At 43.6% G+C, this 14,287-nt stretch overlaps 1 protein-coding gene across 3 annotated transcripts in view; it reads right to left on the bottom strand.

Annotated features, from left to right (window-relative positions):
- Positions 1-1,529: 1,529 nt before the first annotated feature.
- Positions 1,530-14,287, bottom strand: part of FBXO31 (F-box protein 31) — a 53,440-nt gene continuing 40,682 nt past the window's right edge. For all 3 annotated transcript variants that reach the window (XM_029074937.2, XM_029074938.2, XM_029074939.2), the window contains 3 exons: positions 11,998-12,151; positions 6,677-7,080; positions 1,530-3,877 (listed from right to left, as the gene is read on the bottom strand). In XM_029074937.2, coding sequence (XP_028930770.1) covers positions 3,655-3,877; positions 6,677-7,080; positions 11,998-12,151 — 781 coding nt within the window. In that variant the 3' untranslated portion in view covers positions 1,530-3,654. The remainder of the gene's footprint in view (positions 3,878-6,676; positions 7,081-11,997; positions 12,152-14,287) is intronic.

Here is a 14,287-nt window from a genome sequence, read left to right as displayed (position 1 = left end):
CAACATCGCTTACAGGCCAGTCTCAATATTAGCTCATTATGGGCAGGGAATGTCACTCTCTATTGCTGTACCGTACTTCCCAAGCGTTTAATACAGTGCTCTGCACACAATAAGCGCTTAAGAATTACAACTGAATGAATGAATATCAAATGGCAAGACAAGATCATGAACAATGAAGTTTTGGAAGGTAATCGATCTCCTAGCGCTGAAGCTAGGCTCATCTTCACTGAGTGGGATACTTGAGGAGAGTGAGCAATAGCAGGATACCCGCAGGACTGCTAAAGGAAGAGTTGATATTAGGAAACCAAAAACTAGGAGGGTAGAGGAGGTGGTTTAAGGACAGGGTAAAATCAAACCTCAGATAATGCTGCATCCCAGCTGCAAAACGGGAGTTAATTGTTGAAGGGCACACTGCTATCAATCAATGCTATTTACTGAGCACTTATTGTGTGCAGTCGTTCTGTTTGATCAAGAATTTCAGATTTGGAGCCAAGGAGGCAAAAGAACAAACAGAACCAGGTATTGCAAACATTAAACATAACAACAACTCAACAAGGGATAACCTTTTTGTGTGCACAATGTGGTTGGGATTATGGATCCCGCATTGGCCTTTTTTTTTTATTTAATCATATTTGTTAAGGACCCCAGGTACTGTACTAAACGCTGGGGTAGATAAAAGATAATCACGTTAGACACACTCCCTCTCCCATTAGGGTTCACAGTCTTAATCCCCATTTTACAGATCAAGTAACTGAGACACAGAGAAGTTAAGGGACTTGCCCAAGGTCACACAGCAGACAATCGTCAGAGCCAAAATTAGAACATAGGTAATCTGAATCCCATGCCAGTATTCTTTCCACTAGGCCACGTCTTTACCGCCACACATCTTCTCACAGGTGAATTTTCCCAACAGTGGTGCTTTCCTCAAATACAAAGGACAAATACACAAATTTCCTCCATCATCACTGAGACTTGAAGCCTCTTTTGAGTATTTGTTTGTATTATGTTTTAGTACTTCATCATTCCTATTGTGTCTGTCTCTAATCCCTTCTCCGAACTTAAACTTTTAGATTGTGAACCCCAGGAGGGACAAAGACTGTTTGAATTCCCACCTGTGTGTTTCCTTCCAGTATTTAGTACAGTGCTCTGTATACAGTAGGAGCTTAATAAATACTATTTCTACAACTGCTTAGTGTCTGGGATTATATTTGCACATGCATATTTGGTGATTGCCCATGCTACTATCTCTCACACAGGTCACCAGAGACGATCCGAATAGCACAGGAAGATTAAAGGATACCCTCAGAATAATTTGTTCTTCCAAACAACTTGGGTGGATCCCCAGTGTTAAGGATCCACTCTAGATAAAGTCTCAGCTAACTCACTCTGTCCCTCCTCTGGGCTCTTAAAAAAGTAGGAGTGACTACTTTTAGTGCTCTTCAACATCCCAGGCCTCTACTAATTATAGCCAACCGCAAGCCTTAAGCACTAGCTCTCAGCAACCCTAGCAGAGACTGAAAGGAAAGGCTAGTTTAAGCAGATGTCCTTTTAATAAATACTTCTGTAACTAATTATTTGGTCTCAAGAATTTGATTACTTGATCAATTTTTTGAATATTCTTTTTTCTGAAGTCCCAGTCTGAACAATGTATGCATCCAAATTTATTTCTACATATATGGTAAAGTATGAACCTAAAGGAGTTGAGAATCTATGAAGTATCAATCTGTAATTCAAAAATCTCTCATCAATTGGACTTTACTAGGGTGGAAAGACACTACAGTTTCAATATACACTTGAGTCTCCTTAGGTATGCAATGTTGATTACATAAGTACAAATGTATAGCACTTGAGATAAAAGACAAAAAAAAAATATCAATCAGTCCTGCAGGGCAGAGGGAGCGCGTGCTAGCTCAAGCACACAACTTCTGGTTTCCACCCTACACTCTGGGTGTTGAGTAAAGGCTTTTGCAAATCTTTTAAATTTGCTATTTCGTGATCTGTGATCAGGGATGAAGACCCTAAATGCTGTTTTAATAGGGCTGGAAGGATTGGCGGAGAAATGCCCTTTTGGATCACATTCACTGATGTAAAACGACATGGAGTCCCCAATTACGTTTCTGCCTTTTCCAGGTAGGTAGAGACAACCACTAGCTCTCCATGCAACTACACAGAGACTCGAGCTGGTGGTGGCCCTCTCTATGGAAGCAGCAGAGGAGAAACACTGGCACTCACTTTTCAATCTATGTGCAGGATTAAATGATTCAAACTTAATGGTTCGCCAGAAGAGGATATGGTGGGCTGAATCTGGAGGGTCAGAATGATCCTGATCGGGCTGGAAATGCCAGCCAGAAAGCTGTCAAAGACCGGCAATAGTCCTTTCATAGAGAGTTAGGAGGGCCCAAGAAGTACTCTATTAGTACTCCCCAAAGGTGCCCATGCTTTTTGAATACATGCAATCTAGTTCTGTCTCTAAGTGTGGGGATGGGCAGTGGATTTTGAAACTCCTTTGGGGTCACTACAATATATGTAAATATAAATATGGATGCTTAAACTGACGGTGAAAAAGGCCTTTTTTCCTGCTTCTGTTTAAATGGTTTAAAAACTCCAGAAAATAAAGTCAATCTGAAAGTATTAAAATTGTAAATAGGCCATAGTTGTCTAACACCAACCCAAAGACTACCCCAAAACACCCTTCATATCATTTAGAGACTCTAGCAAGGGTGTATACAAAATTAATACATTGGTAGGTATTGTAGGGGAAGACACGGAGGTGAATGGATACAGGGATTTTCTGAAGACAAATCTAGGAGTTATTTGGAGAACAAGCAGACTAGAAGGATGCTGCCTGGATAAATAACTGTAACTACTGTGTCTGCAGGCAGAGTCAGAGTGCTTTAATGACATTATCTAATGAAAAATATAGTGGAGGGAACTCAAGGAGGTGAAGTGCCTTGTTCAAGATCCAGATGAGTCAATGAAGAGCTGGCAATAAAGCCCAGGTTTCCTATCCAAAATCTGACGTTTCACCCCAGACTGAATGGATTCGTATGACCATTATGTTTGCTTTGGTTGGCACAACCAGGCTGAAAAATTCCTCTTAGGGAACTACTGCTTGAGACTCCTCTCCTCGATCCATGCCATTATCTTTGTGTGTTGTCCACGATGAAGCCATTTTGGGGCTCACTTTGCTTTTCAATCAACTCTTTTCAAAAAGGTTTAAATTGGCTTTTGCAAGAACTCAGGCAACAAGCTAGAAATTTTCCTGAAGAATGCTACATTTTCCTTGGGAAATGGCAAGAGATAAGGGATTAGATCACTTCAATTTTGCTTTGATCTGATTTTTTTTTTTAAATGGTGACATGCTCAATTTCCCCCTCCATGGGTTATTGGCCAATTTACAGATATATATTACATTCTCTATGTGAAATAGTTCAAGGAAGCGAGGTTGGATTTATACTCCTTTGACAATAAAGTGTGCATTTTGGTAAAAAGGCCTTATTTCAAAAGTGCATGCTGCTTCCATTCATAGGTATTACATGGACCGGGACCGGGGTGTGGGGAGGGAGGAAAAGCCTCACGTCATTCCTTAACAAGTGAAGGAGATCAGATGACCAAGCCTCCAGTGATCCTCTCTTGCCAGTGGGTGGCTACTCATCAAGTTGTCAGTGACTGAATGTTCTTGAGCATTTCATCGAAGGCTTCGGGAGATGGGGGCTCAGCATTCTGGAAGGTGGCCTTGATCCTGCTGTAAAGGCTGAAAGATTTCAGTTCCAGCCAGATGAATCCAAAACGATCCTCATCGAACAGGATGAAGATACCTGGGGTTCGCTCGGGACTGGTGAAGCCATGTCCGGCTATGAGGCCTGTGCCATAGAAACTGTGGGGGAAAAAAGATTAGGGAGAGAGGGGAGAAAAAGAGAGAGAGAGAAGTAATAACATGAAAGGAAGTCTTTAAGAACAACCATTATTCGCTCCTTGGCAAACGTGAGGCCTGAATATTCCACACATCCATGGGGCACAAAAATTCAACTTGAGATTAAGCTGGAGGCCCAGCTCAACTGCCTTTAATACTACCTGACAAAAGACTGAGAACACCCTCCTCGCCCATCAGGGGACAGAGTGAATCCACAGACGGTAAGTTCAGAGGTTAATGGACGTGGCAGTCTGGATCCCAATTGTGCCAACTCCTCTATCTATAAATCTCTAAAAATGGAACAAGGTCGTGGTCTCCTTGGGTCTCTGGGACACAGAGTACACGCATTGGGGCAGACAGGCACGGGAAAGAGAGCGTGCACTGTCCACATTTCCTTCAGTGCTCAGGCAGGATGATCTGTGGGCCTCTCCGTATCAGCCTCTTTTACCACCTCAGCATCTCTGGACCCTGGTTAGGGGATGCCTTTTGGCTTGACCAACCCTTCCTTCTCAGGTCATAATATTTCTCCCTCTGCCTCCATGGCCACCGGAAGTGCTGCCCCATTTCTTGGCTTCCTCCATCACTTCCTCCCAGGCCTTCTGGTTCAGCCACAGTCAGTCATGGCTGCAACTGTGTTAGGTGCTTTGGAAGATGACCTTTAGAAGGGTTAAAGGATCTATGACAAATCTTGACTGGGAGAAGAGACCTGCACTCTGTCAGCGCTGGCAAACTTGAGAAGAGATTGATCTGGTCTCTTAGTTCGGCGCTCTGCACATAGTAAGCGCTCAATAAATACCACTGATTGATTGCACTGTACGGAAGTTTAGAAATACCTGGGAAATTTTCAGGAATGTTCCCTTTAGGAATGCCACCCCATGAGAAAAATCCCAGAAAACTTGAAATTCCAGGAAAATTTCTGCAAAGTCTGAGCCATTCTTTCCACCTCCTTAGGGGAGTTCATCCTTACTCAAGAGTGCACAGCGCTACTCCTGGGTGACAAATGGTCACTGACCCATGATGGTACAAAGAGAAGGACGAACAACTGTTTCCCATGATAGGGCTGAGGCGGAGGACTTCCTGCCTGAAGAATAACCTGGTGATGTCTGATAATTATGAGTTCTGCACAGTTACGTCAAAGATGGCTGACCACACTACCAAGGGATGTGTGAATAAAGCAAGAATCCGACTGGGGCAGGACTTTGGGGAGGCAAGTAATTCCTATGGAATTGCATTTTATTCCAGAATTTTTCCAAAGCCTCAGCTACGGTGAAAGCTTTTCCCATGGATTCTGCCTCTGCTCCTCCCTGGAAAAAACCCTCACTTTTCCCATCCATGCACCACAATGGGGACCATAGTAAACTTACAGTGGAGTTAGCAAAAGATGCATCCGAAGCTGCTGACTACAGTAAAATAGGGACCCTATTACCTGTAGTTCCTAGCCAGTGTTCTAGGCTCTAGGTCATTAAAGCCAAATAGTTATATGGTAATAACGGGGGTGGAACTAGGCTGTCAAAATAAACAAAAGAGGAATTTTAAAAATAGAATGGTATTCACTACTGAAATCACTGGGAAGGTCGGCAAGTAGGAGTGATCAAAAGCGAGGCAGCTGAGGGTGTGTGTGAAAGACTCTGGCTATGGTTTCATTTAAAATAGTGCCTTTCCTCTGCCAAGCTCAAACTGTTTGACACACACTAACTGATATTTTCAACAGCCTGGGAAGCAAGGACAGGGCTGGTTGGATTATCCTCCTACTCTCATAGGAGCAACCTGAGGCACACAGTGATTTAAACGTAGCAGCTGGGGGAAAATGCTGGCTATGGGCAAGGCCTGAAGAGAAACTGAAAAAGAAACAATCCCACAGAGGGGAAACATTCTAGAAGTCTGCACTTGAAGAAAGCGGCTGAGAGTGGATGGTTTGCGTGTACTCTTATGGGCTTGGAAGGCGTCCAAGATGCATCACTCCAAGTCCGGGAACACTGGCTACCCAGCTGCAATAGGAAGAAGTGATTTCATCTCTTTCTCCAAAACTGTTTAAACGTAAAACTATCAATCGATGTGATTTATTGAGTGCTTAATGGATGCAGGGCACTGTACTAAGCACTTGAAAGAGTGCAACGGAGTACAAAACTAAAAGAGGTATACAAGAATGTTTAGTAGAGTGTCTGCTTAACAAACACCGTAAAAAATAAATCATAGCCCTAATCATTTGGTTATTCACCAGTGCACTTGCCCAGTCCAGACTGGACACTCAGATTTTAGATTTACGCAGGAAGGCCAGTAAAAATGGGAGCATGGGAATGTTGAGAGACTAAGGGAAGAACTGAATGAATATCATTTGAGCACAACCCAATGAAACAATCATCGATGTAGCCACATTGTTCTTGCAGGGTGTTAACTCAGACTAATATGGGAGCGGTCCAAGTTTCAGAGGCATCAACTGCCTTCATCTCAATATAATAGTAGGATATAGTATGGAAAATATAGTACCCATGCTTTATCTACTCAATACAGTAGGAATTTCAGAGGAATGGGGCTCAAGAGGAGAAACGTAGCTGAACCACCACTGTCTACAAAAGACTTCAAGATCCCAGAGCCAAGTATATGACCCTAACTGAGCACCACCAGGTCGCTAATCACTCCAAAAGAGTCTTCCCCTTATTGACAGATCGACTGGTTACTTTATCTGACAACCTGGGTTTAGTTAGTGTGAGCCGATTCCTGACACCCCACCTCCCTATCCTACAGCTGTCCAAGGGTTCTTACCACATCCTGCAGGTTCGAGGATAGTCTTCGTTTCTGGAGATCACTCCGACGGGCAGCACAAAGGGTTGCCCAGCTTCAGACCGTCCCGGTTCTTTAGCTGCAGCTGCAGCTCCTCCTTCAGCTTCCGCCCTGCTCTCGGCTCTGCCGCCTTCGGCGCCCCGGGCCGGGTGTTCGGGTCTCTGATGGGAAGGCCCCGGCTGGGGCTCGCGGGAATTCTGCCGAGGCCGGCCCTGCTCTGCCTCCTGCCCGTCCCGCTGCTGCTCCTGCCGCACCTGTTCCCGCACCTCCAGGATGATCCGCGACAGCTCGTTGAAATTCCGCAGGTTCTCCACATCGGGCAGTTGGATGCGATGCATGAGATCAATCTCCACTGTCTGCTGCCCAGCCGGGATATTAGGATCTCCCTAAGGATGACGGAGCAATCGGCAGGAAATGGATTTAAAGAGAAACCAGAGACGATATGCCTGCCAGAAGGCTCTCCCTAATTCCTTATTCAAGTCAGCCTCTGCTGACCCTCTAGACTGTACGCTCATTGTGGGCAAGGAATGTATCTCATACTATTATACTGTACTCTCCCAAGCATTTAGTACAGTGCTCTGTACACAGTAAGCGCTCGATAAATACGACTGACTGACTCTGTTGAATGACCCAACATGGTTTCTACACAGGGTGTCCTACTTGCATGTTTAAACAATTCTGCAATTGCAGAAACTCTTAGAAGCCATTTAAACCTTCTAGTTTGCACTATAAGCAGTCTGATTTCTGAAGGCACTCTTCTGGTGACGTGAATCGGTAGTAGCTCGAGAGAGGAAATTGGAAAATCTAACAGTGTCATCATGAACCGCTAGGTCGATTCCTCTTCCCTCAGCATCTGAGAATCATTTTGTGCAAGGCCTAAGAAAATGCAAGGTGATTAGTATCACTGGCAGATTAGGAAGGAATACTGAATAACCCATTAGGATCCCTCCCCTACATGAGGGGGCAGCAGTGTATTGAAAGACACAGATCCACTTCTTTTCCCTATTTATAGGATGATTTAAGGGCAGATATCCCTGGAGGCATGGGACTACAGAAGTTGACCTCTCAATAGCCTATCCAGTCCTCTAAGAATCTTCTGCAGTAAAGATCCATATTTATCATCAGTAAACCGCCATTTTTTTTTTTTTTTTTTTTTTTTTTTTTTTTTTTTTTTTTTTTTTCCCCGTACCTCAGGGAAAGATCTGCCACAAGCCTGCAAGTTTCCCTCGGCCATTTCACGCAAATTCTTGCTACCCTCTTTCTACCACTGTACAGTCTTAGTGAACATAAGCCAAGTAATTTCTGAAAAGTTAGAAAACTGATAGTGGTCTTTCTCTGCGCCCCTCTCCGCTACTACAAGTAATACGGTATTCCCCAAGGAGCCACTAAGTGCAAAGCACGGTGATCGAAAAGTTCAACAAAAGGAAATGACACGCTCTCCACCTACAAAGAGTTTACAGTGTGGCCTAATGGAAAGAGCATGAGCCTGGGGGGTCAGAGGACTTGGACTCCAATTCCAGCTCTGCCACTTGTCGGCAGTGTGACCTTGTACGTTGCGTAACTGCTCTGTGCCTCGGTTTCCTTATCTGTAAAATGAGGATTCAGTGCCTAGTCTTCCTACTCTGTATTTTAGCCCCATGTGGGTCAAGAACTGTGTCCAACCTGACTACGATCAATCAACCATATTTACTGAGCGCTTACTGTGCACAGGGCATCGGATGGAGCACTTGGGAGAGTACAGTTCAACAGAGTTGGCAGATGTATTCCCTGCCCACAGTGAGCTTACTGTCTAGACAGGGAAACAGACATTAATGTAAAGAAATAAATTATGGGCCTGTACGTAAGTGCTTTGGGGCTGAAGGAGGGGTGAATAAAGGGCGATGCAGAAGGGAGTGGGAGAAGAGGAAATGAGGACTTAATCAGGGGAGGCTTCTTAGAGGAGATGTGCCTTCAATAAGGCTTTGTGGTGGGGAAAGTAACTGTCAGGCATGAAGAGTGAGGGCATTTCAGAACAGCGGTAGGATGCGGTCGAGAGGTTGGCGGTGAGACAGATGAGATCAAGGTACAGCGAGAAGTAGGTTGGCAAAAGTAATACCAATAACAATTGTGGCATTTATTATGCACTTACTATATGCCAGGCACTGTTCTAACTGCTGAGGTATATACAAGCAAAGTGGGGTTTTTTTAATGGTAATTATTTCATTTAATGATACTTTACATGCTTATTATGTACCACTTAGTGCTGAGGTAGATACTAGATAATGAGGTGTCCCATATGGGGCTCACAGTCTCAATCCGTTTTACAGATGAGGGAACTGAGGCACAGAGAAGTGAGGTGACTTGCCCAGGGTCAAACAGACGAGTGGAGGTACTGGGATTAGAATCCAAGTTCTTCTGACTCCCAGACCTGTGCTCGATCTACTAGGCCACACTACAAAGTGTGCAGGCTGGGTTAAAGAGGGAAATCAGGGAGGCAAAGTAGGAAGGGGCAAGGTGATTGAGTGCTTTAAAACCCATAAGGAGTTTCTGTTTGATGTGGAAGTGGAGGGGCAACGACTAGAGGTTCTTGAAGAGTGGGGAAACATAGACTGAAGGTTTTTGGACAAAAATGATCCAGGCAGTTAAAGTAGGGTCTGGAGAGGGGAAAGACAGGAGGCAGAGAGATCAGCAAGGAGGCTGATAGAGGATAATCGAGTCAGACTAGAAGTATTCAGATTACCACGGTAGCAGCTTGGATGGAGGAGAAGGGGTAGATGGTATGATGTTGTGAAGGTTGAACCGAAAGGAGCTGGTCGCAGATTGAATATCAGGGTTCATTTAAAGATGAGTCAAGGATAACGCCATGGTTATGGGCTTGTGAGACAAGTAGAATGGTGGTGCTGTCTACAGTGATGGAAAAATCATGGGGAGGACAGGGAAAATGAGGAGTTCTGTTTTGGATGTTAGGTTTGAGGTGTCGAAAGGACATCCAAATATAGGTGTCCCGAGAGCAGGAGGAAATATGAAACTTCTGAGAAGAGAGATCAGGCTGGAGATACAGTTTTGGGAATCGTCCGCTTAAAGATGGTAGTTGTCTCTACTCCTAGGCTAGTACGGTGCTTGCCAAATAGCTTTCGACAAATACCACCATTATTATTAGTAAACCTCAACAGGAGACTAAGGTTGATGCTTGTAATATAACCAAAAGAAAGAGGATTTTTTTTCCTCTTCCTTGGGTGATACAACAATCTGGATGCTGACAGCACCAGACTAAGTAAATCCAGGTGCTAGGATGACCAACATCAAAATAGAAAACCCATCAGGGAGAACGCTTGACCACTTGACTCAGCATTGCTTTAGGGGAAAGAACAGGGGTTTGGGAGTGAGAGGTCAATGAGTTCTAATCCCAACTCCGCCACTTGTCTGCTGTGTGACCTTGCGCAAATCACTTCTCTTTGCCTGTTATATCATCTTGTAAAATGGGGGTTTAAGACTGTGAGCCCCACACTTGGACCAGTTGATGACCTTGTATTTACCCCAGCGCTTAGAACAGTGCTGGGCACATAGTAAGCACTTAACAAATACTGCCTCGGAAGAGTCCATCAGGAGCAAAATTTCTGTCAATCAGAAATGCAAATGTCCCACCTGGAGGACATACAGGAAACTAGACCAGTAACTGATCCCAGAAAAAGGCAAAGACAGGAAGCCCAGCAACCTTTCTGGCATTCTGACACTGCTTAATTCTAGTAAGGGTTAAGTTGCAAGAAAGGAAAGGTACGTCTGGGTCCTATATTTTCCTTCACAAATTTCACCCTTCTAAAGAATAACTGTGAACCTATAAATGCTACATCCCAGACTAAAACAATTTGGCTCAACATACTCAGCAGCATTACCACAGTAGCCTAAACTACATATCATTAGAGAAGCAGCGTGGCTCAGTGGAAAGAGCACGGGCCTGGAATCAGGACTCATGAGTTCGAATCCCAACTCTGCCACTTGGCTGTGTGACTGTGGGCAAGTCACTTAACTTCTCTGTGCCTCAGTTCCTCATCTGTAAAATGGGGATTAAGACTGTGAGCCCCACGTGGGACAACTGCTTTCCCTATGTCTACCCAGCGCTTTAGAACAGTGCTCGGCACATAGTAAGCCGCTTAACAAATACCAACATTATTATCATGAGAGTACTGAGCCCAGGGGTAGGATAGAATGAACCTGCGGCCGGACTGTTTCCTCTATGACACTTACATTAGGCATTGGAAACTGGTGCACACAGGGAGTGTGCTGTAAATGAGAGGTTATCACCACCCAGGAGAGATTCTCTGCTGGAAGAAAGTTTGCTTCAGCGGCAAATGCAGGAATTTTGAAGGGAAACTATTCTTTTGCTCCACCCCGATACACAGTTCTCAAGGATGTTAAGTAATGCTCACTTGGGAATAAGAGATAGGCGAATTTGTTTCCCAGCGGGAAGGTAAAATTCAATTAGCAAGCAATCTAAGAGACTCTAGTAAGAATAATTTCTCCTCGAGATGGTGCCTCCATATAACGTAACTGCTATTCTGGCTACCTTTCTGACACCCATTCAATCTATTCCTTGAACAAACAGTTCTGTCATAACCCATGTTTTCATTTTGTGTCTGGACTAGAATCTGATTAGGGAACTAAAGAATGTTCTTTCAACTACACAAACGTATATGGGTCGGTCAAAACAGGGGAGTACCACAGGGCAAGTTTACCTTAATACGAGAACACAGCCTTCAAAGTAAAGGAGAACAAGATGTACTGCACAGATATCTATATTATATAAATAGATTGAGCTAGATATCTGAGCAGATATATATCTATATACATATATATATCTGAGGAGATATATGATCACAAATGGACTCAGATCAACAGCGTGGCTTAGTGGAAAGAGGCCAGGCTTGGGGCCTGAGTCATGGGCTCTAATCCCGGCTCTGCCACTTGTCAGCTGTGTGACTTTGGGCAAGTCACTTAACTACTCTGTGCCTCAGTTTCCTCATCTGTAAGGACATCAACATTAGTCTCCTGTTGAGGTATACTAATAACAATGGTGGTATTTGTTGAAAGCTATTTGCCAAGCACTGTACTAACTTAAACAAGGACAACCTGATTATCTTGTATCAACCCCAGTGCATAGAACAGTGCTTTGCACCTAGTAAGTGCTAACAAATACCTTCAATATTATTATCATCAACGCCTCCCTTATGCCTTACCAAAGAAAGTGTAGTTAATCATTCAAAAAGGAGCCAAGAATGACCCAAGAGTCAGCCCAGCCAAGACAATGATGATGATGACATACTTACGGTTATTTTAGTCCCCTTTGCACATTTGCCATGGAAGCTGAGCATGACTATCTCCAAGCCGTGACTCCCATAAGTTCCCTTGAAGAGACCTGGCTTTATGAGGTCATCAGGGTTACTAGGAGGGAGGAAGATGCGCCGATATGTCAGGCAGTTACTGAAAAAAAGGCGAAGAGATCAGACCGATCAGATCAAGAACAGAGCAAGGTGGAGAAAATGAGAAAAACTTCAAAAACTATCATCAGTGACCAGACAAAACGAGGCTTAATTGTTGGCTTAGAAAAGTGAAACAGTAGAACTACACAGTGGCCCAAGTTTTTCAGCTAGTGGTTTGCCAAAAAAGATTGTCCAGCACTTCAGACAGTACATCATCATATGAACTAGTCCTTTTAAATAAAGTGCTCATCATGCAATGATTCTGTATATTGCTGATCTATGAAATGAATATCCCAGCCTCAAATATTTAATGAGGAAGTGAAAGAAAGGCTGCCTAGAGTTTACACTTGGCTCCTTAAACCTCCTGTTCCTGATTAGGGAATTTAAATTCATTAATCAACAGTGAATATTTGGAAATCACAGGTCAATAAAGATGAACCTTCTGTTGTCTTTTTTTCAATTTACAGAAGGGGAAACTGCTGGAGATGGAAAGTTAGGGAGAGGGGATATGGGAGGCTGGAGGGGAAATGGTATATCCATAGCAAGAAAAGACAGAAGGAAGACAGGGGTTAGCCAGGAGGACTAAAGTTAGAAACTAAAGAGGTCAGTTATTGGTGTAGAACTATGAGGATAGAGGAAAAAACCCCAATGTAGGCTAGACTTGGCTTTGGGGTTTGTTTTTTTTAAGATGTGACAGATGTCACACTTATTGCATTATATAATTAACTTTCTAAACCACTGCTTATCATGAGACTGAGATTAAGATCAGGCTATATCACAGGGGCTCTTACCTAACCCTGTCCTGTTCATGAAAAGGAGAATTTGGCCCAACATTATGTAGTTATTTATATGTAGTTCTTTTTCTCATCAGGTTGGAATTAAGAAAGCCAGGACATTTTAGATCATATTAGCCCCAGTCAGCTGGGGAATAGGGAGGGCAAAGTGCCCAAGAGATTTAAGACTGGGAAGTAAATCTGTGCTGATATGGATAAGGACTTCCCAAACTATGAACTCCAAAGATCTCCATTTTTATCTCCTTTCTATTCCTTTACTTCCCCATCACCTTGTATCAAGCTCTCCCATTATATACTCCCATTTCCCCTATCACTAATTTTTTTTTTAATGTATTCACTGTAATGTCTCTCTCCCCCTCCAGAGAGTCAGCTCTCTGTGGGCAGGGAATGTGCTTTAGCAACTCTATTATAGTGTATTTTCCCAAGTGCGCAGCACACAATAAATACTAAGTAAATACTACTGATTGACAGACTGTAAGCCCATCAAAGCCCATCAAATTCATTCATTCATTCAATAGTATTTATTGAGCGCTTACTATGTGCAGAGCACTATACTAAGTGCTTGGAATGTACAAATCAGTAACAGATAGAGACAGTCCCTGCCCTTTGATGGGCTTACAGTCTAATCGGGAGAGACGGACAGACAAGAACAATAGCAATAAAGAGACTCAAGGGGATGAACATCTCATTAAAACAATAGCAAATAAATAGAATAGTACAGTGCTCTGCACATAGTAAGTGCTCAATAAATACTGTTGAATGAATGACTGATTGCTCTGCATACATTTGGTGTTCTTTTGATGTGGCCAACAGTAAAGGACTAGGCCAAAGAGTCCCCATTTGGATGATCACCTGTAATGTAAAGAATCTGGTGGTGTTTCCAGAATTGAATCTTGCCCAAAGATTTTTGAAACCATTGATGATAAACTAAGAATATGAGTTAATCATGAATGTTGGGTGGAACCAACTTGGACCCAGCTAAACTGTAGTTTGGTCAGTCCCTCAAGCATTCTGGCAAAGGTTCACTCTTTTCCCATGTAACATTTTTGGAAACTCTGAAGCATCTTTCCCAGGCCCCACTGGGTCAGGACTACAAAATCTAGTCACGCTCCTTAGGCCTGATTCGTGCGGAGTTCCAGCAGAAGGGAGGTGCCCCGTCAGAGCTGCCCAGCCTCCATTCCCTTGTGGACATGGAAGCCTCAAAAATCCAGCCTCAGAGGAAAAAAACTATCATCACTCTGCTGGGAAGTGCAGAGGAGTGACAGAGCCATTCTAATCAGGAAAGACAGGGGAATACTGGACCAAGGAAATGTCCTGCTCAACTTCTTTCCTTCACACTCCTC

The sequence above is a fragment of the Ornithorhynchus anatinus genome, chromosome 11 (genome assembly GCF_004115215.2).
Source record: "Ornithorhynchus anatinus isolate Pmale09 chromosome 11, mOrnAna1.pri.v4, whole genome shotgun sequence".
Taxonomy (NCBI): domain Eukaryota; kingdom Metazoa; phylum Chordata; class Mammalia; order Monotremata; family Ornithorhynchidae; genus Ornithorhynchus; species Ornithorhynchus anatinus.
Note: the sequence above shows the minus strand (reverse complement) of the source record. Positions and strands in the feature narration are given on the sequence as shown.